The following is a 21,117-nucleotide window of genomic DNA, read 5'->3' as shown; positions in this document are numbered from 1 at the left end:
TGTGCCTCCCAAGTAGCTGGAAAGGAGAACTGTGCTTGAAATCTAAGCCACTTCAATAATTAATCCTTTTATTACTCTTGCCAGTGCTACTCTCTTTCACTGCCAGGAGGGAGTGGAAGGCTAAATCAGGTCTGGAACGATCTTTTGCCTAAATAAGGTTGCTGTACAGCAGCTACAGTAATGCTCACTTTATAGGCAGTTGCTGGTGTGGCTGAAACATAAACTCAGCAAGTTTTCAGGAGGACTGGCATACTGATACAGCCAGCTGCGCCTCTGCTACTGCCAATGATGCCTCTAAGGGTAACAAGAAGGGGGAAGACCACCCACTTTCTTAATCAGGTTGTTGTGAAAAACGCACTGAATGTAAGCAGCTGCTGCACTAGCATGGAGGAGCCAAGACTTTATTTACACAAAACCCACCATGAAGCCTGCAGAGAAAAGAACTTTTAACATTACGAGTCACACTATGAATAGGTTTTCTGCCTCGCTCTCTGGTACAGAAAAGCTAAGCTGAGGTGCCCAGAGGGAAAAGGCCATCCAAGCTCTCAGCCTTGCTGAAACACTAGAGTAAGGTTTCTATGCAGAAGAAGTCATAGAGTTTGCAAACTGAGGGCTTAGCTATTAGATGCAAACCAGCCCTAGGAGGAGAGCTGATGCTGAATTTGTCTTAGCTCTGAGATGTGTAGGAAGAAACGGGTTCTTATACTTGGAAGCCAGTTCTAAAATACACATGGAACAGATGATAGCTGAGATAACTATAGTTCAAAGCTATAGCTGGTTTCTTTAAAGTGAAAGGATTGCTGACTTAAGATGTACAGCACTTGCTGGAAACTAAAAGTAGCAGTCACTTATCTCTACCAACACAGAAGATTCCTGATAGAAGCTCAGAGTTGTAATTTTGAAAATACTTTTATTTAAAAGTAGTGAAAACACTGGAAAAAAGTATAAGTTATCCACTTGTCAGTGTGCCTAAGAAGCATAAAGTATATTCCTGCAGTAGTATACAGAAGCTCCAGCATGTCAACACCACGATTTGCGGGTCTCTGCCCTCCTTCGGCCCACCTGAAGCTGGCTGCACACCCGAGGTGGCGTCCCAGATGGGTTAGAGCAGCCGCTCGTAGAAGAGGAGATAGGCTTGCGAGCTCAGCACTTTAGAGGCAGACACTGCTTGCACGTGGGTGTCACTGATGTGGAACCACTGTCCCGTTACCGGTTCAGTTTCTGAAGCTGTGAAAGGAAGAATTTACAAGCAGAAGTTGTTAACAAAGAATTGAAGCAATCAAGGCTGTTGCTTTTCTGCAGTAAGAAATAGTTTATAGAGTATTTCTAATTAGTTACCTGGAGGAGGTTGTCCTCGCAGGACAAGATCAGACAGACGGTCGTTCATGCTTCTCATTTTAGCATAAGCAGTGTAGTGCCCAGACCTCATCGTCCCGCTGTGTTCAACAACTCCGTAGAGAGAGTACAGTACTTTGGTGTTCCCTGCAGCCACGTTCTGCAAAAGTTTAGCAGGTGTGTCAGTCAGGGACTGGGCTTTAAACAGGGCTGGAACTGAAACTCTTCACTTTGCTTTGCTCCCTGATGGAAGGGAAGCTGGACACTACAGGTTCCCTCAAGCACTGATGTCCTGCGTACATCAGTGGAAGTACACTGACTCCAGCGCAAGCTGCACTTCTTAAGATACCTTGTTTCAGCACACAAAGTAACTTGCCAAGCACTCTACAGAGAGTCTGCTGAGCAGCTCAATTGTGAAAGCACATTACAGCATGGGAAAGGAGAATCCGACTGTTTTCTGACTTACTTTACACTTAGCTGTACAGAAGGGAGCCAAGTCTATCACTTCTGGAAACTTGATATGCCTGTTAACCTTCCGGAGATTAAATCCAGCCTTAAACACAAAGCAGAGGAAACCCCCTTAATGTTAACATGTAGCAAGTGAAAACCACGCTTAGTTACCTGATGTTTCAGGTTAAAGTTTCAACAATGCAAAATCACCTTTTACATTACATGAAATAGGAAAAATAGCAACGCTGACCTGGTTTGGGTTTCCCCCCTCCTCTGATACCCAAGGTTTTCCACCATTACACCCCTGCCCATTTGTGCTGTACTGGAGCACAAGTTCACATGGCTCTTCAACTGACTCTTGCTACCTTTAAGTTACCATAAAAGTGCAAAAAGAGTCAGTTCTATGTACATATGTAACTATGAGGACATCTCTTGCCTCTCAGATACTGCAGTATCCCTGAGGATCTACTTTTATGCCATCAACACTAGTGTAACTCTTACTCCCACCTTATTCAAACAATGTTCCAGTATCAAACTAGAAAAACAAAAGGAGAAGACGACTTCTTTCCCTCATGATGTTACAGTCTTCTGGACTCAGCCACACGCTTACATTGTCTCTATGGACTTGCTTCTCATCTACTTAAAGTCACCTACTGAATTTTTCAAGTATTTTGACCAAAATACTGAACAGCTTTAAATTTCAAAGGGGCAAGACTTGGGCATCCCATTCCTTTCTTTTTTTCCTGAAAGTATAAAGCCTTAGATTAAAAATTTTCCCACAACTTGGAAAACAGGTAAGCCACTTTACTTTGGAGTCTATAAATAAGACTTAAGTTGCATTGCTTTCCATCCTTCTCCTTTTTTTTCCTCTTCCCCTCAGTAAGGCCTGCAATTCCCTCTTTTCCAATTCTACTGACGGGTTTGTTACATTCCTTTAGCAAAGGATCCCATTCTAGAAATGTCTGAGTCCATGAACTGCTGTAGTAGTAGAAAACAATGCTAAGATACCACTTGATACAGTTAGAAACAGTGAGGGAATATATTGCAAATAAACTCACAAAACAGTGCTCTCCATATAACTAATGGAATATTCTTTCAAGAGAACACATCTCAACGCCTCGAAGACCACAAAAACCAACCCTGCACATCAGTGCCTCCAAACCTTGGGGAAAATTACAGAATCCAAAACAGGCTCACAGGAAACTTAGAACTAAGGTTGGCACATTTTCGTTAAGCTAGTACTGTGAGCATATATAAACTGATGCTATACACATACACGTTTTTACAGTATCAGCCTGCTACTTACCTGTTGAAACCTCTTCAAGTGAAGCGTTAAAACTGGAGGAGCAAGAGAGATTAGCATCTGCTTTTTGGCATTAGTATAAACATACTTCTTTTCACCTGCAGAAAACAAAAGCCACCAACGATTAACATCTAAACAGACATTAAAGCAGCAATTTATTTTTGATATTTAGGCTCTTACAGCATCATCTACTACAACAACTGAGAAACTGAATGTTGTCCTGAGCTCACTGTACAGTGGCTGCCATCTTGCAGGCCCCACATCACAGAAGTAACTGCCCAAGTCACATCTGAGCTTTGTCAGCACAAGCAGGACAAGTTCTTGCTTGTTCTCTACAGCTCTTGTAATCAGAGATTTCATATAGCTTCTAGTGGCCTTAGGAGCAGCCACCACCATGACGCCCCCATGACTGTCACAGCAAAATTCTCCTATTTGAGTAAAGAACCAAAGAGTCACCTACTAAATAGCTACTCCCTCCATATAATAAATTTTTAGACTGAAATTCCCTCCCCCCAACCCAAAGCTACTCCTCTTTGCTCAGTTGTCTTTGTCAGCCCTGAGTATTCTCTACCCAAGCTTGTCAGCCTACTCTTCTGCTCCACTAAGAGGCTGTATTAACTGGCGTGAAAGATGTTCTCACAACCCACCCACCTAGCAGTAGTTTGACTGATCCAAGTTACAGTCATACAAATCCTGCCTCAGGAACATTGCCCCCACCCTTACCCACCCAAACAGCAGATAGGGACATATTTAAAAGGATTCTTGTAAAAGATAATTTGTCATACTTTTTATGTCCTTCTTTGGTCCATAATGTCTTTGTGTACATACATCACAGAGTAGTTTATTGGTCTCAGTAAGTTTTTCATTGTGAGTAAACTGATACAAACAGTGATGGATTGAACCTTCTTCTGGATTCAGATCTTCCCTGTTTGCAAGAGTACAGAATGCTGTTTCTGGATCTTCTGTTGAGACTTCACATGTCTTGATGGCCACAGTTTGAAGGTCAGCTAAGGTACTCGCATCAGATTCAGCACTGGCACCCACACGTAGTTTGGAAAAGTCATTAGCGAGCTCCTCTTCATCTACATTTTCATCATCTTCATCTTTCAAAGACAGGTTGTCAAGGCCATTGACAAACTTCATAGGAGAGTCTAAGCCTTCCGTAGGGTGATCCACAAGAGGCTCATTTTCTACACACTCTTGTTCAGTATTTTCATGTACACTCTGAACTCCTGTACGATTTCCCTGTATACTCAACTCTTCTTCAGTTAGATCTTTGCAGTCATTTGATGATTCCTCCTCTTGTTTCATTTCAGGAGTTTCAGAGTTAATTTCTGCCTCTGATTCTTGGTTATACTCAACATCTTTTTCTGACTGTTCTGTTGCACAGATATCTGTCAAGTGAATAAGCTTTTCTTGATACTTTTGCTGGTGGCGCTGGCTCTGTAAGTTGGAACACGTAATATATAAGAATACAATAAACTGAGCAAGTGTAAGTGATATTTACCACTTCTTACCATTTATTTATTAATATTTTTGTAGCATGCCATAGCTGCAAAGGACAAGAGAATAATCTATGATTTAATAATCAGAGCTGACCTATTCAACAGGTACAGAGTTTATCCAACTGCTCCTTATTTCACAGAATATTCAAGTTAACACTAATGATTCCACCTTTTATATCTTCCTGGACCTTTCTTATTGTTCTTTCTGTATTCTAAGCTTTTGTGAATATTCTTGCCATCAATGAGTGGAGAATGGACTATCTGATATAAATTAACTCTACTTCAAATAGGCAACAGAAATTCCACATTCCTCTGGATACTCACTTATTCCTAGCACAACAACTCTTAACAGACTATGTAATTTCTTAAAAGCACAGATGGAGATACAATTGGTCTTTTCAGCCCTTTATTTGATCGAGGAGAAATTCTAAGCTGTCTACCCTCCTCCATCTAAACTGAGGGGAAAAAAAAATTGTTCTACTAGAAGTTGCAAACACTTCATTAATTAAAGCAAAATACTTGGCAAACCAACCTTGGCTTGTTTTTTAGCCTGCTTCTTTGCTTTTTTCTGAAGGTGCTTACTTGGACCGGGGGGCTCATCTCTCTTCTTGAGATAACAGTCGTTGTTTTTATCTTCTTCCTCTTCAGGTTCTGTTTCTTTTTTTTTTTTAACATTTCTCTCAATTTTTACTTTCTACAAAAAACCAAAAAGGCACAAAACCCCCATAGAAGTAGAGATGTTACTGTCTAAATAATGAAACAGTATTCCAAAGAAGGTTGTCAGGATGAGCTGTTATCGGAGTTTTCAGCTCAAGACAGAACATTTTAGCAACTGTAGCATACAACTAACTCACTGATGCCACCCTGAGGTTTACACAGAAGAGATGTTTCACTCCAGAGGGAGGCCCTGTGAAGCAATGTGACTTGCAGGATGAAACACTATGAACTTTGGCCATCAAAAGCCAAATTCTGAACCCGTAAAGGGGCAACATTACCCTTGGCTCTACCAGACATAAATCTCATTTAGTGAGCTGAAGGGTAACATTTTACACAAGCTTTGAGCTAGGCACCCATCGCTGTCACACAATTCTGTTTTATGACAGTGAAGATGAACTGGGAAACACTGTTCTTTGCAAGTCAGTTTTCTACAATTGTGAGACAACACTGGAACTTACTAGATTATTCCCTAAGCTGAGGTAATGTTCACTAGACACATTAACTGACAGAACAACAAGATCACCAACAGACTATCAGTGATTTTCCAGACACAATTTGAGCCACAACTTAGAGGAATTACTCTCACAAAAATCTTACTGTCTTTGAGGGCAAACATAGAACTTTAACTTTCAAAAGAGACATTTAGAAAGAAGCAGAAATTGATTTCCTAATGATTATACAATAAAGGTATTTTCATATGAGCAAACAAAAATTAAGCCAAAAAAGCAAGCACGTACAATTTCCTACCTGATCATCTAGCACAGGAAGCGACAAATCAAGGAAAGACTCGTGGACCAAGGATACCTTTAAATGAACATTTAAAAGTCTGATTTAAATTTTGTTTGGAAGTGGCTGGTTTGCTGTCAATAGGCTTATTTGCACGTAGGCCTGACTGCATTCAACATGTGCTTTCACGCGTGCATGCCAACACAGCTAAGTGCCTTCACAAACAGATATCCATGGCCAAATCCTAGCAGTCACATTACCACAGAAATAAGCAGAAATACCTTTACAAGTTTCAGTGCTCTAGTGGCCTATCATGTGAGAACCCAGCTTGGGGCCTGTGAAACTGATACCTGTGATCAGTCACAACATTCTTCTAGCCCGCTCACTAATACCCTCCATTACTTCATTCTCAAGATGCATTAGCCCGTATGATGACACCTTCCTTAACTGTTCTTCTGGTATTCCCAGGGTCATTCCCATATGGGAAAGGGAGAGACCTAAGGATCTGACGAGAAGGAAAGGGCCCCTTGCAGTATTCTGTGGTAGCAAAACAACCAATTGACTCTATGGTTTGTGCCACTAGAAGGTGTTTGCCAGGAATCCCAAGTGGGACTCCTCTGCCTGGCAGAGGCAGCTTGCTGTTACCAACCTCTGTTTCTGGAAGTCTTTTGAAATGGACTGAAAGATTAGCTTTATATCGCAAGGGAAGAAATAAATATTCCAGCCAAACCATGCCCCTCTCTGAAAAGCATGCAGCTAGTCAACTCTTGGAAGTGCGGAACTGAGACAAACCTTCCCAGTTTTGCTTATTTCTACAAACAGTAACTCTGGGGTTCTCCTGCAGATTAGAGGAAATTCTACTTTGGGCTATTCAAAGCAGACAGTTTACTTACGGTTCGGCATTCCTCACACATAATTGTACTGGTTAATTCTCCACCAAAGATTCGATCTACAAAACTTTGTATTCCTTTTTTCTTTTCATATTCTGAGAACGGACAAAGTATATGGTAAAAGTTAATAACATTATGTATAATATACTGGCAACCAATCTAGCTATGGCTTAACAAATAAGAAAAAAGAGGATACAATATACAAGAAGTACTGTGGAATGTTTTGGTTTGCACTAGTTTCCTCAGAAATACAGCAAGACTCTTAATTTAAGGTCCTTTCACATATATGAAAGGAATGAGGATAAAAACACATTTTCAAAAGAGAGTTTGACTGAAGCAACACCTTTACCACTTCCACAACTCAAATGTATTTCCCTGTTCTCTCAGATGTGCCCCATCCCAGTAAGGGTTCCTGTTTCCTCTCAGGACCTAACTCAAACTGTCTGATCCTAAAAAAAAAGGCATGAGCTTTTGTCTGTATAGGTGCCCTACAAACAAACCCAAATTCATGAGGTTATATTTTCAGTGTAGCATGTGGTCTGAATTTAAACTTGTTCTTCATCTTCTAACTTAAGGCATGTTGAAAAGTTAAAAAATTCTTCTGTTCAATGTTGTGGCTTTTTTCTAGTCACCTGTTAAGTAACAATGGACTATCAGGACTGAGTAAATCACTACACTTATGTGCTAATACTTTAATTTCCTACAGAGTATTTCAATGATTAAACAGTACCCAAGCATATTTTAATGCACAGTATTTAGAGAATCAGCTCTCTCTTACACTGTTCAGAAGGAAATACCACCAGGTTCAGTAAGGCATTTAAATAAATAGACAAACTCTACTGAGCCTTATATTCTAGATACATGCATATTCAAGAGATGACAAAGTTGTACAATTAAATATGTATCTTTTACTTGATACTGGTAGTGTTGTTAAAACCTTCCATGTCATTGAAGGAAGTTATCACAACATAAGTAACACGTATCTTACCTTTAATTTTCTTCTTAAGTTCTTCTTCATTTTGTTTGTTAGAGTCATTCAGTGCCTTCAGTATTCCAGCACTTACTTGCTGAAATGAAAAACCAACGACAAAACAAACATCGTAAAATTTCCTAAACTAATTCAGTTAATTAGTTTGCTTTACAAAATGTTTCAGATGGAGGAAAATGTTTAATCTTCATCAATTAAGAAAAATCAGTACAAACACCGCAAACGTCTGTAGACACACAAATTAAAACTTGGGGGGGGGGGGGGGGGGGGTGGGAAATGAAACCAATGAAATTTCCACAAGTGAACTTTCAGGGATTTCAGAAATTAAGACAAAATGACACTCCTTAGGGTGACTAACATAAAACAAACACACTTCTGTAGAAGTTTTGGGCAAGTCAATTCTAAAAGACAACAGACATTTTTATTAGAAGTACCGAGTTAACCAAAGACCTTTAGGTCACACAAAGCTGGACCTTTCCACTTGGCCTTAATCAGAGGAAGGAGCACAGAGAATAACCAGTATGCAGGCTTTCCAGAAAGGCAGAAAAGCATCACTACCTTAGAAACTTGAACAATACGTGCAACAGCCGTCCCCACTGCTCAGAGGCTGCCTGGTTCTATAGCTCTGCTGCTAATCAGCTTCAAGCGTGCGCTACAAACCACTCTGCAGAGGTTGACTTCTCTCAAAAGAACACGGTCTCTCCCCTCAGAAGAGGAGAAAATCTTGGTCTGGGCAAGGTACCCACAACTATGAAAGCAACACTCACTTGGATTTCTTCTGCTCTCATTCCATCAAGTAAGTACCGAAGCAATTCGTGACTGTCTTGCTGCTGATAACCTTTAAACCGTATTGCCCTGTTACACGAAACAATAATTGTAAAGTATAACTGAAGGTAGATAGAGTAAAAACAATTCATACCAGACACAAAAGGACAAAATCTCAAGCATATATATGTACGTAAAATCAATGTGTATCACTGGTTTTTATGTGTATTATGTGTCCACATACAGTATTTTCTAAAAACATGAATGAAGGTGTAGCTCAGAGTATGTCAGAGAATATATTTCATTTTACTTCTGTTCATTTGTATTTTGCTCTTCATCCTCTTCTTTCAAAACTTGTTAAGTATTACATTAATTTTATATGCTGTGATGTCAGCTCAAGAAAAAAAGGGAGAAAACTGACCTTTTGAAACAACTAAAATTTATTTTCATACTCACTATGACATGCAATTGTACAGATACTCACTTTTTACAAACCTGAGCAAAAAGTTCCTTAGGAGTGACTACCCCTCTTTTTGTCTCTTGCATTTCGGTCAGGAACTGATACATGGCTAATGTCAAAGGGCCTGGCTGATCTAGTTTTATCAGCTGAGGCTCCTGTTTTAAACAAAAGCAACAAAGTTATTTTGCCTTAATTTAGTGACAGATCCTTCAGAAGTAAGTTTTGATTGGCTAAACACTTCAGTTCTTGAGAACATTATCAAATACAATATGCAAAATTCCAAAATGGCAGTAAGTGAACCTGACCAAAAAAACCCAACACATGGTTTCTTGTGAGATTATACCAAAAAAACTGGGCTGAGAATCATTATTGCTTAGTTGCAACTCTGGATTTTTTTTGCTTTTATTAGGAAAAGTACAATTTCTTCAAATGCAGAACCCTTCTTTCCCATCTAAATCCTTAACAGTAGTAACAGGTGTGTTATTTAACTTAGCACTGCAAACATCCTCTATTTTCCTATTCTGCATTGAGAGAAGTGACACTATAGCAAAAGTTACACATTTTCTTCCTTCAAACAACTTAATAACAACGTAAGTACATTTCTCACAACAACTAATACTTGTCTAATACTCCTTTGCTTTGAATAAAAGACCTCTGCTGACTTCAGAAGCAGCTTTATGGAAGTCAATGCTCAAGTCACCACTGATTTTACATCTTAATCTTATTAGCATTTAGCTGAAACAGCTTTAAAATCCAGAGATGGGTATTGCTTGCTTTTCTTAACTGCTGGAAGGGTGGAGGGAAATCACTACGGATATCAAAGCATACGTATATACCATGGATAACTCTGGTGACTCGATTTTAACTGTTGTGCCAGGCATTTTAGCTTCTTTAAGCAGCTCCCTCAGGACTGGGGTTTGTGATAAATTCTGTAGAACATAAAAGAAAGAAGAAGATTGGTAATTGTGGAACAAGAGGAAAGGCAGAGGAGCTCCGCTGGTCACGGCATTTGCATCAACCAGATTAGCAGCAATTGTTTTTCCCCAAAACACAGACCTAGAGAGGTAACCACTGCTCTGGAAATTCTAAGAGTGTTGCACAGTTAAAGGTATTTTCCATACAGCTAATGGGACCTCCCAGTGTCGTCTTTAGATACTATTTCAGGTTGCAGAAACCCTAGATGTACTATCCCTCTACAGACTGATCTTTTGACAGTCCATTTACTGTCTGTTTTTAAAATCAAAAAGTGAAACGCACTGTGCATTGGTTTAAAATAAGAACTGCTTTACTAACATTTGCAAGTACATTGGGAATTCTGTTTGAGGAAAGCTTCAGCCTCAAGAGCATCAGAACACAAGATTACATCCGAGCTTTAATACGCATGAAAGAAGACACACAAGGTGACAACCCAGTGTGCTCACCTTGTTAATAGGTATTTGATTTCCCGCGGCTGAGACATTTTTGTTTCTGTAAACAACCACTGTCTTTGGGTGCTAACCTCTTAGAATATTCTGAAGAGGCCAGAATATGGGTGATGAGCCAGACACTTCTTTTTACTAAACTAGGAAGCTGGCATGCTTAATCTGTATCAGCGAAAAGATGCTGCACCTCAAAGACAGGGCAGTTTGTTGTGTCTTCCCTTAGAGCAAGTCTGAGCCTGCAGCTTCATTTCTTCGTATCTCCCTGAGCCAACACATTATTTTTAGAATAAACCCATCATTCTTGGCAGACAAAAATCACATTCTAATTGTGTCATTGTACAATATTGTGGGTGGGGCTGCTGGATGGGTTTTATTTTTTTCAACTATTCAAAATTTAAGTGCAGCAATAAGAACTGTACCTGCATCACGGCGTTAAAGAAACATGTATTCCCCAAATTACTAAGTCCTTTCACAGTCACTTCTGAGTTAGCACCTGAATGAGAACTCTCTTCTTTAAGCGAGACTTCTTTTTCTTGTTCATTTTTGCTATCTTTTTCTACTTTTTTATTTTCAAATTCCTTGTTCTCTTGTTTTCTTTCTACTGGAAAAAAAAATTTAAAAAAACAACCCACACATTAAGCTAGTACCAGTGAATGGGCTAGGAAAAAGTTATAGGTAGCATCAATCTACAATGTTTAAAACTTAAATGTCTAATAATTAACTCTGTAATTGTGGAAATGTTACACTACTGGTTTGGGTTCTTAAATTGTCTAGGTAACAGGAGTTAAAAAAGAAACAAAACAAACCAACAACCCCCCCCCCGCAACCAACCAACCAAAAAATAAATCAAGAAACCCCGGAAAGACCATTTCAGATCAGCACACAATTTAAACAGGTCTCTTGGCCCACAGACCATCCAGGCCAACAGTCTTTGAAGCTCCACAGGAATTCCATTCCTGTTGCAAATCACTTAGGTTGGAGCTTTGCACAACATCCAAGAAGACGGCATCTGAGATAATACCGCTTTAGACATGGCACTACAGTCTGCAATTAAACGTACAAGCCTCCCACTGTCAAAGCATTCTCATCTTCATTTCATGAACCTAAACATATGAAACTAGAAGGTTTATATTCTTCAAGACATGTTGAAGGTATTTCCTCAAAACTGTGTACAGCTCAAAATTGCAGTGACCTGTTTAATAAGCCATAAGGGAATGCAATGTGATTTTCAGAATAACCCCCACACTGGTTCTCCCAGTTTGTCAGTCTCCTATTGATAAGGTTTCTGATAAATAGGGCTGTAAGCTAAGATGAATTTTAAAATAAAGTAATGCCAACTCAGAGAAAGCAAGGAAATGGAACAGAAAACTGCACTCAGGTATTCATCCATTTTTCCAGTTAGAATCTGAGAAGAAAATTCTAGCAGCCAATATGAAGTTCAAATACTAGATGTAGAGAATGTTCATCTCTGGGAAAAACTGATCAAAACCACTCAAAAATTCTGGTTCTTATGGGAAAACGTCAGCTGCTGAGCAAACTATCACTTGGAGACAGCCACTGGGCACAGCTGGAGGGCTGTATTTTGACAGCCACGTGCTATGGCATTTATTTTGGTCTGCGATTTCTACAAGTTTTCTAGTGGAAGTGCCTCATATAAAAGCAGTTTTGGCATTCTGGAAAGTGAGGGTGGGGTTTGCTGGGTTTGTTTCCTTTTAAATAATCATATATTGCAGAGACTGCATTCGGCCTGCAATCTGTTTTAGCGTACTGAATGCACTGCAGCTACCTATACTAAAGGTACAGACCAAGCAGGAAATCCTTCCAATTGGAAATGTGCTGCAACAGCTGGAGAATTGGTCATTCCAGCTGATATCATGTTCACAAATGCCTAAAAAAATATACTTTTAAAAAGCCAAAAAGAGCAAATCAATTTATCCTTAAATGAAGAGACAATTTTCCTTCAGATCTCAAGGTTGAGCAATACTGATGAATAAACACAGCACTTCTAAGGACTAATAGTCAATTCTTTACTCACAGAATAACCATGCATCACATTTCAAAGAGTCACAGTAAAATGGTATGTTTTCCCTTTTATTCCTATATTTCTGGTTTGTGAAAATTTAGGGGACACTGAGCAAAATCCTGGTCACTTTAGGTCCACGGACAAGGATATTACTTACGCTATCAGAATTTTGACATGGGAAAAAAAGTGAGAAATTATCAAATTTAACATAAGTTGCTTCAAAAGTTACAACTAACTTAGTATACGTGCTTGAGTTTCAGCGCTGCCTCCTACATTTAAGGTACTTTTTGATTTACTGTACGTATACTATAGTTACTTACCTGTATGTGATGAGTCTGTACAAACTTGTTTCCTAACATAATCCACAGTCTGACCCAAGCGGGTTGAAGTATTATATGGGACTTCATTATCGCACGTGTAGCACCTGTCTCAGTCCCACCCCACCCCCCCACAAAGAAAAACAATTAATCCTTTTATATTTTGTCCTTGTTTAAAAATACTAACCTATGTGCTTGTTCGATGCAATTCATTACACAAAGTTACACAACTATTAATTTACTTTAAGATTTAGAAGTCTCTGAGAAGAGTTTAAGATAATAAATAAAAAAAACCATCAAAAACTGTCTTTACTACATTATTTCAGTGACTGGAGGTTGCAATTTATAAATATTAGTTAGACCCTTAGAAGATGTGCTTAGAAAACTCATCTGCAAGAAAAATAAATGCAGGGAAAAAGTTTGCCAAAATGAGAAACAGTGATACCAGGCCCTGAAGGAAATGACTTAAAAAATGTAATTCCATGCAAAAATATTCCGAATACTCTAACCAAGCCAGTACTTCATTATACTTCAATTGGATAAAAAACCAGTTGTGTCCTCCATTCATCCCACACGCTTTTATTTACTCTTCCACAGCTGATACAAACCCAGTTGCCTCTTTCTGAGCACCGAAGTGCCTTGTTTGCCACTGATTTGTTTTAAACAGAGATGTGGGAGAAGCTGCAGTCACAAAGGCTCAAGTAAGAGTAAAATTCTGCCAGAACACATAAAGCAGGAGAGTCCTACGCACTGATTTCAGAGTTCTGCCCAATCAGCTCTTTGAAGAGGTGACAGAAAGGTACTAAGGAGAATGCAAATACTCCTGAAGTTTGAAACATGCCAATTACAGTTCTTAGGCACAAATGCATTTAGCAGATTTCAGGGTTACTCTAAGTCAGAGTCTATGTTCTGATATGGAAAGCAGCAGAAGTCTGCAGCAAAGTGCTTCCCTAACCCTTGAGCATCCCCAGAACCAGCTGCAATTTCCACATTTCTTCGCGTGGCACTGAAAGAAACCACTCAACCTTTGGATCCCTGAGTACTTATTGTCTGCCCAGCTAATTACGAAAACAGGCATTTTCACTCCTGGAATAACAATTGATAGTTACTTCCACGGGCAGTTTTTAACCTCATAACCTTTCATCCACCCATATTTTTTATAGGAAGCCTTGAAGGAATCAAGGGATTGTAAAGACATTTTTTCAAGGATGGCTGTTTGACCCGTGGGGGAAAACCATCAAGTTTATCCAACTCGTAAGTCATACCAGTACTGAAAACATGGACAACAGCAATCATTGTAACCCCAGAATAGCAGAACATAATGAATTACTAGAACTCTCCTCTTTTTCTCCATGTCCAAAACCTTTTTAACCATTTATAGATACTGTTCAAGTCCTATTTCAACCATATGTGCATGTACACTAGAGAGATTAATTCCTACATTCCTAGCATTAAGAAAAATAAAAGCCTTTTAGATCAGAATTTATGTACTAAGTCAACTGCGAAAGAGTTCTTTGCTGTAGGTTTGATTTATAAAAAAAATATTATATCAAATATATACACCTCTGAATAATTTCTTGTGCAAGTTTGTACAACCATGAAATTAGAGAAAGAAGTAAAATCTCTTGTTTAGACAGCTTCCTTTCATTTGAGAGTGTTTTGATTTAAAAACTCTAAGTTTTAGAACTTCCATATTAGAACTTATTTAGAAAATAAAGACCTTTAAGGTCATAATTTTAAGCATTAAATTCACAAAAACGTGTTCACTAGTTCATTGCTAATAGATATTATTCCTGTCCACTTCCACTCTAGAGTTCAATAAAAACACTGATCAATACATACAGGAGTGCCAAATATGATCAAGTAAAGAAATAGTTACATAACATTAACATACTGACCAAAAAAGAAATGCTATAAAACAAACTGAAAACTTTAAGTAAGGCACAGTACTTCTGGATGGCACAGTTTGGAAAATTAAAAGTTCTCCTTACGCATTGACATACTATTCCTTTTAAGAATATTCCTTTCAGGAGAATTCTTTTTAAGAGAAGAAAATAGTGCCAAGAAGATGGAAATTGTACTAAATGATCTAACAGCATCTTGTCATTCTGCAGTTGTGCTTTTTAAATATGGCACTAAGAAATCATGTTTCTTGGGAAAATAAAAGTAATTAAGTTTGTCACTAAGTGTGCATCAGAAGTACCTTCTTTCACGGCTGAAAGAACTACGTGACACTCTTAAGTTTCAACGTGCCAGTATTCTGACCAAGCAAAAGCAGTAAAATATGGAGTCAGCAGCATTTACTGGCTGGTCAATTTCAACTTCAAATACAAAAATTTTCTAATCATAAATTTGGCAAGTAATATTTATGCAGCAAATCTCAGCAAAGACTGCTGGGATTCTCCTGAGTGTGGAAATGCTTTACAAGTTTCTAGAGAGGAGCCCTAGAAATCACAAAGAAAATAGAACACAGGTTATATCCCAGACACTGCTGCCATCTCTTATAACTGTTGCCTGACAAACTCACCACACACTCCAGTTGTCCAAACTGAGAACCAGACAATGGGGATCTGATCTCGGCGTTGCATAATGCTTTAAAGCATGTTGTTCTGGAGAATTTCTGCCACAGCCCTATAATGTTGATAACCAGAAGTGTCACAAAATCCAGTTGACTATCAACGAAACATACATAAAGGCAGAGTATAAACAAAGTATTAAAGTGAAAACCGATCAATTACATTAAACTTAAGAGGACAAACAGATGGGTCTCTATTTGGAGACATGTGTTTCAGTAGAGAGAGGAGTAACTTAATGGGTATGGAGTAAGTACAAAGCTGCTTGGATACTAAACATCTAATTTACAAAGTAGAGCAAGCCAGAAAAAAACCAAAAAAGTCCTCAGCATCCAGATCTATAAGGTTAATATACTAACATTAGTGCAAGATCTTATTGTAAAACTCAAAGATTAGGAGCATTAACAGAAATTTTCATTTTCTTAGCGTAATCACTTGGACTTTCTAAGAAAATAAGACCTCAGGATGGTGTTTTAGCCTTAAGTCTGATAAATGCTTTTGTGCCGAGCTTTTAAGTGCTTTTTTTGCAATTCAGAGCAGACATTTTTTAATCATGTTAGTGTATGTCAAATCCTTTATGTAGCACTATCACCCTTAAAACAAACAGAAAAAAAAAAAAAAAAAGAGAGAATGTAAGAGTTTAATTTGTAGCTCTCTTGTTCCACTATATTATGAGGCATGGAAAGACATTAAAATGAATTAACAAGAAGAGATACCCTGTGTCCGCATTTCAGACATAACCATATGGAAGGGCTTTCGTCAGCCTCGTCCCCAGATTTCTCTTGTGTCTTATTGTCTGCCTTGCAGTCCTGACAAACATGCCATTCCACGTTCAGCAGTGCCTTTTTCAGATGACCTTGCTCCAGTCCTTTACGAATATGCTTGCACACAGCTTCTACAAAATACATTAAAAAAAAAAGCAGGAGAAGGATGTAGGTATTGTAACAAATGCAGATCTCTCCAGGCTTCAAAGACAGAGGCAGCAACCCAGAAGCAAGGAGAGGCTTTCTGGAGCCAAAGAAACGCTGACAGGAAGAAACCCTTTGTCGCCTCCATCCAAAATCCGGGGATATTGCTGCTGCATCCTGAACTACTGCATTATTGAAACAATATTAATAAATGAAGTAGAATTAAAAAAAAAACCCACCTATCACTCAAATCGACAGCTAGTCAGAGGAGTTGACAAGACCTACCTACTGTGCCAGGCTGTGGGCTTCTATTACTGTGGCATCACGATTCCCTCACTTCCCAGGAGCAGCCACAGCCCACTGCCATGGTTCCCAGCCATCAAGGCAGCACGTGGCTGGCCTATAGAAGTGGAGATGCCAGAGGTTACCCTTCCATCTGAGCTGCATCACAGGAATTACTCTGCAGAGCTACAGTCAAAAAGAATGGCAGACTCCTCCTACCTGTTACCATTACCACCATGTGCTACAGTACTACACCTGACTTGGAGCTGCATCTTCTGGGCCTCACACAGGCTTCACCTGTTTAACCAAACTCCGCTGAGAATGGTTACGCTGAGAGCAGGCACCTGTTGTTAAGAGCTACGATCAGGAGTTTATCTTATTTCTTTTCTAATTTTTAAGGTTGCTGGTCACACTGTGACTTGAGGAAGGAGGAGATGCCTACAAGCTTAAGTCACGTGCAGAGAAATTGCGATTGGCAGGCACTGCACACGCAAACTGATTCAACTCCTGCCAAATAAAAAACCCCAAGGAACAGGGGTTTGGGGTATTTTTGGTTTTGTTGTTTTACCCCCCTTCCCCCAATAGGTTTCTAAGAAATTTAGTGCCATCAGCCTACAAATCTTCGCTATTTGCAGTTACAAATGTCTACATGCACAAACACAGGGTCAAATATCTGACAGTACAATAGTTACCTTGAAAGTCAAAAAGCACAGAGTAAACAAACCCACGTTAAAGCAAAAATACCTCATGTGCTTAATACTTTTAAAATCCTACATTTTTGTGAAACTATTACTGAGAAGATTTAACATCGCTGTCCAGGTAATTCCACTGTCTCAAGCCCTTTGCTACAGAGGTATTTTTATGGCTCAGACAGCGTAACAGCTCCGAATCTGTCTTTGCTACAGACCACATGCAAGATTAGAGCCTCCAGATAGCAAGTTTCTTGGCATGAGCTGAACTGGTGGAAAGGTTTGTACCTACAGTTCTGTTTCTGCCCAAGATTACAGCACTTTACCACAGCCAGTAAGTTCCACGAAGTTTCATCTCCAACTTCCAAACTGTCTTTTTTAAACAAGCCTTTTTTATGTTGGCTGCTACTATAAAGTGGAATTATTCACAATGATCAGCCCCTAGTTTACGTTTGTGATTTTTCAGGACTTTTGGGGTAAGCAAGACAATTTTTAGCCAAAGCAGCAAGATGCGACCAGCAATTGCACTGTAACTGATTTTTGTCCCAGAGAAAAACGAGGAACTGTCATAGCAGACATAGATCCTGAACTCAGGGGGAAGAAAAAAAAAAAAAAGTGGAAAAAAAAAGTGCTAAAAAGCCACCGGAGACAGAAGGTACCACAAGACCAGGACACACTTGAATTTAAAATAAACAGGCCATCATACTGAGCCTCCTGGCTAAAACTGGAAGTGCTTGCTCTCTCTCCCTCAGCTAAATGAGCATGACTCAACTCATTGCCCCAGCCAGGATCAAGGAAAAAAAAAAAAAATAAAAAGATGGGCAAGATGCAATTTGTGACCTGGTAGACAAGGTGGTAGAGGAGAACACTACGCAGCACAAATGAAAACAAGATCTAGAATAACCAGGGTAAGCAAGATAGCAAATAAAATTTCAACACAGGGGGTGAGATCCGGTACAGCTAGAAGGGTAACATTAAGAATTTGGCATTTCTCTAAAGGAACATAAGGCAAGGAAGAGGAGGAAGTTTTAACCAGAAAGCCGTATGACTAGAGACCTAAAGACAGAGAGTTTCATAGAATTATTTTAACCACAGTCTTTTGAGAATGTTTTACAACACCACTTTCTCTAGAAAAACACTATCAGGACAAGCTTAGTAGCTGGCTCTACAAACACTTAATATTCCTGAGGAATTTGATACAAATTGGTACAGTCTGCATATTGGTCAAGAACTGTGTGAGTTTCTTGAAAACCAGACAACAATCCTAGTTTTCAAGGAAGGATTATAATTTTCTAGCACGCTTAGTAAAGTAGCAACACTAACATTTCCCAGTAGACTTCAGTTTCAATTATACAAACCCATACTTTGCAGAAGAGACTTCAAAGCCAGTGACTAGTGTAAATGCCTTCTAATATTAATGAGTTTTCAAACCCTCTCTGAGGTTAAAACAAACATCAGGACCACAGACTTCTCTGAGGAAACATACCCAGCGTATCCGGAGACCCATCAGTCGGTGCAGTTTTGCCTTTGATACGTTTCTTTCCCATATTTGTAGTCTGTAATTTTTCTTACATGGAAGAGTTACCTAGCAAAGAATAATAGTAAATTAGGAAGTAGGTTTCGGTTTTACTTGTTCATTGCGAAACAGTAAAGTATATCCATGGCCGAGATGTCCCTTGAGGTGAATGAACTTGTTTTGATTTGACATTTTCAAAAGAAAATTAGTAACACTTTAGCATGAAACAATTGGAACTGCTGCAGAGGCAAGATCACAGTGTGAGTTATTAAACCCAAATGATTTAAAAATCTTAATTCAGAAGCAGTGTGTAAGAGAACAAGGTGGGAAACTCTGAGTATCAAAAATCCCATAAACCATTAGGGCTTGTACTTTAACAAACTAATAACACAGGGAAAAAAGAACCAGGTTCCTCTAAATTAAATCTTGATTTTAATTTCTTTTTTGCAATTACAGTCTTTCAATTTTCATTATCACAGGTTCCTTGTTTCTCTGATGAAATCTGACACACACAAACACTCTGATATATTGGAAAATACACAGAAAACGGGAGTTCTGATTTTTGTTCCTTCACTGGGGGAGATTTATTGTCACTTTCCCAACACAGCCAACAAGTATTCTGGAAGGGGTCTGTTATTTGGGGTGGCTGTAGACCCTTCTAGGCGAGAGCAATCTACTGATCCCTGAGCCAAGCTGACTACCGCATGCACAGCAGGGCATTTTTGACTTCTAGCCTGCAGCCCCTGCCTGGCCCCGTGCCTTATCTCACAAAAGGTCGAGTAAACTAAAAAATCATCACATCCCATGGAAGAAAGCATGCAAGCCAAAAGGGCTCCAGATGGAGTCTCTGCAGCCTTTGCAGGTTGGCCTGACCCTGCTCTCCGCCCTCCACTGACACGCGTGAGTGCGGCACTCAGTCTGGCTTGCAGCATCCGTCCTTTCAAGCCCGTCTCTCCAGCAGCAGGCAGAGAACTGACACCTGCTCGGAGCTACATGGAAGCCGGGAAGAGCTGAGGCATGATACCCACAGAGAGCTGCGGGCACGAAGGGCCTCTTCAAAGCGTGCTTTTGGGACAGCTTAACCAGGTGCTGAGGGGCGGGGAGGCAGCCACTTCACCAGCACTAACACTACCCACCCACCGCCTTTTCCCACTTCGCATTCGGCTCAGCGAGGAAGAGGAGCGACAGCTCGTCCAGCGAACCCCCCTCTGCTGCCCATTTTCCACCAAAAAAAGCTACAGCTGGATTCACAGGAGCAACTCTTGTCCCGTTAAAATCCTTCTCCAGGCCGACCGCCCGGCTGCCAGGGAGGCCGGGCGCCACGGACGCTGTTCCTGCAGCCCACGCTGGGTCCGGGCTGACCCTCCTGACCCGCTCACCGGCCTCTGCCACGGAACCGCCCGCACGACCAGAAGCGCGGCGGAGCCCGATAGAGCTAATGCAAGAAACCGACGCTGCTTTAAATACAGATATACACGCACATATACGCACACAAACGCACGTATATATTTATACATACGTAGCAAGAGACCCACGAAAGAACGCCCGGGAAACCCCCGGGGCGCGGCGGGGACCTGCCCCAGGCTGCATGCCGGGCCCCAGGGTCTCCACCGGGCACCTGCCGCCGACACTTCCCGTCCCGAGGGCAGGAGGGTCAGCGCTCCGCGGCAGGGAGCAGGTGCTGCCCGGGACTTAGCACGGACCGGCTGGGCGCTCGGCTAACTCGCTTCCCTCTCCCCTTCACCCCTTCCCCGCCCCCCCATCCAGCGGGCTGCCCCACTCACCCCGTCCCGCCGGCCGGGCCGGGCCGAACCGCGTCGCCCACGTGCTCCCCGTCCCCGGTGCCGCGCACCCCACCGCGCTGCACCGCCCCGCCCGCTTCCGATTGGTCCGCGCCCGCCTCCCGCGCCTTCACTGACAGGCGACGCAGCCAATAGAGAGAGCCGAGCGTCCGGAACAGAGCAGAGGTTGCAGAGCGTCTGAGTGAGTCCCGGGTCTGAGAGGGGGAAGGGAGGGCGGCTGCAGCGGTAGGACAGGAGGCTTTCCGTCCCTCACCTGCCGGTGCCGCGGGGCCAACAGCTTGGTGGCGCATGGCTCCGTTCCGGGGCACCCCGTAACTTCACCTCATCCCCAGATGCTTGGGCCACGGTCGGGCGACGGTCAACGGCTGCCATGCGCGCTTCCGGCGCGTTGCATTGTGGGGCCGTGAGGTACGCGGCGGTTGGGGGGGGGGGGGGACGGACGGCGAA

General features: G+C 40.9%; 1 protein-coding gene across 2 annotated transcripts; it reads right to left on the bottom strand.

Annotated features, from left to right (window-relative positions):
* Positions 1–896: 896 nt before the first annotated feature.
* On the bottom strand, positions 897–21,042 carry USP16 (ubiquitin specific peptidase 16). 2 transcript variants are annotated; one of them, XM_084264441.1, is made up of 18 exons: positions 20,924–21,042; positions 18,839–18,937; positions 16,190–16,368; positions 15,428–15,531; positions 12,904–13,007; positions 10,980–11,161; positions 9,976–10,068; positions 9,164–9,294; positions 8,682–8,769; positions 7,915–7,993; positions 6,930–7,021; positions 6,058–6,114; positions 5,126–5,287; positions 3,874–4,531; positions 3,092–3,186; positions 1,802–1,888; positions 1,339–1,495; positions 897–1,227 (listed from the first exon to the last, which is right to left on the bottom strand). In XM_084264441.1, the coding sequence occupies exons 2-18, from the start codon at positions 18,897–18,899 to the stop codon at positions 1,103–1,105; spliced, it is 2,454 nt and encodes an 817-aa protein (XP_084120567.1). In that variant the 5' UTR covers positions 18,900–18,937; positions 20,924–21,042; the 3' UTR covers positions 897–1,102. The 2 variants fall into 2 exon arrangements, with proteins under 2 accessions (XP_084120567.1, XP_084120568.1); XM_084264442.1 differs by having other exon boundaries at positions 10,980–11,158.
* Positions 21,043–21,117: the final 75 nt, after the last annotated feature.

Source organism: Gallinula chloropus (assembly GCF_964237585.1).
Source record: "Gallinula chloropus genome assembly, chromosome: 1".
NCBI classification, from domain to species: Eukaryota; Metazoa; Chordata; class Aves; order Gruiformes; family Rallidae; genus Gallinula; species Gallinula chloropus.
The sequence above is the reverse complement of the archived record's forward strand: the minus strand, read 5'-3'. Positions and strand labels throughout refer to the sequence as shown.

What these genes read in the sequence shown, in the direction of transcription:
- USP16 (XM_084264441.1), bottom strand. Translation starts at nt 18,899, where the DNA reads ATGGGAAAGAAACGTATCAAAGGCAAAACTGCACCGACTGATGGGTCT. An exon ending in TGTGTGAGGAATGCCGAACC is followed by an intron (nt 6,115 to 6,929) that starts GTAAGTAAACTG and finishes GTTCATTTAAAG; the next exon opens with GTATCCTTGGTCCACGAGTC. An exon ending in ACTTGAAGAGGTTTCAACAG is followed by an intron (nt 1,889 to 3,091) that starts GTAAGTAGCAGG and finishes TTTGTGTTTAAG; the next exon opens with GCTGGATTTAATCTCCGGAA.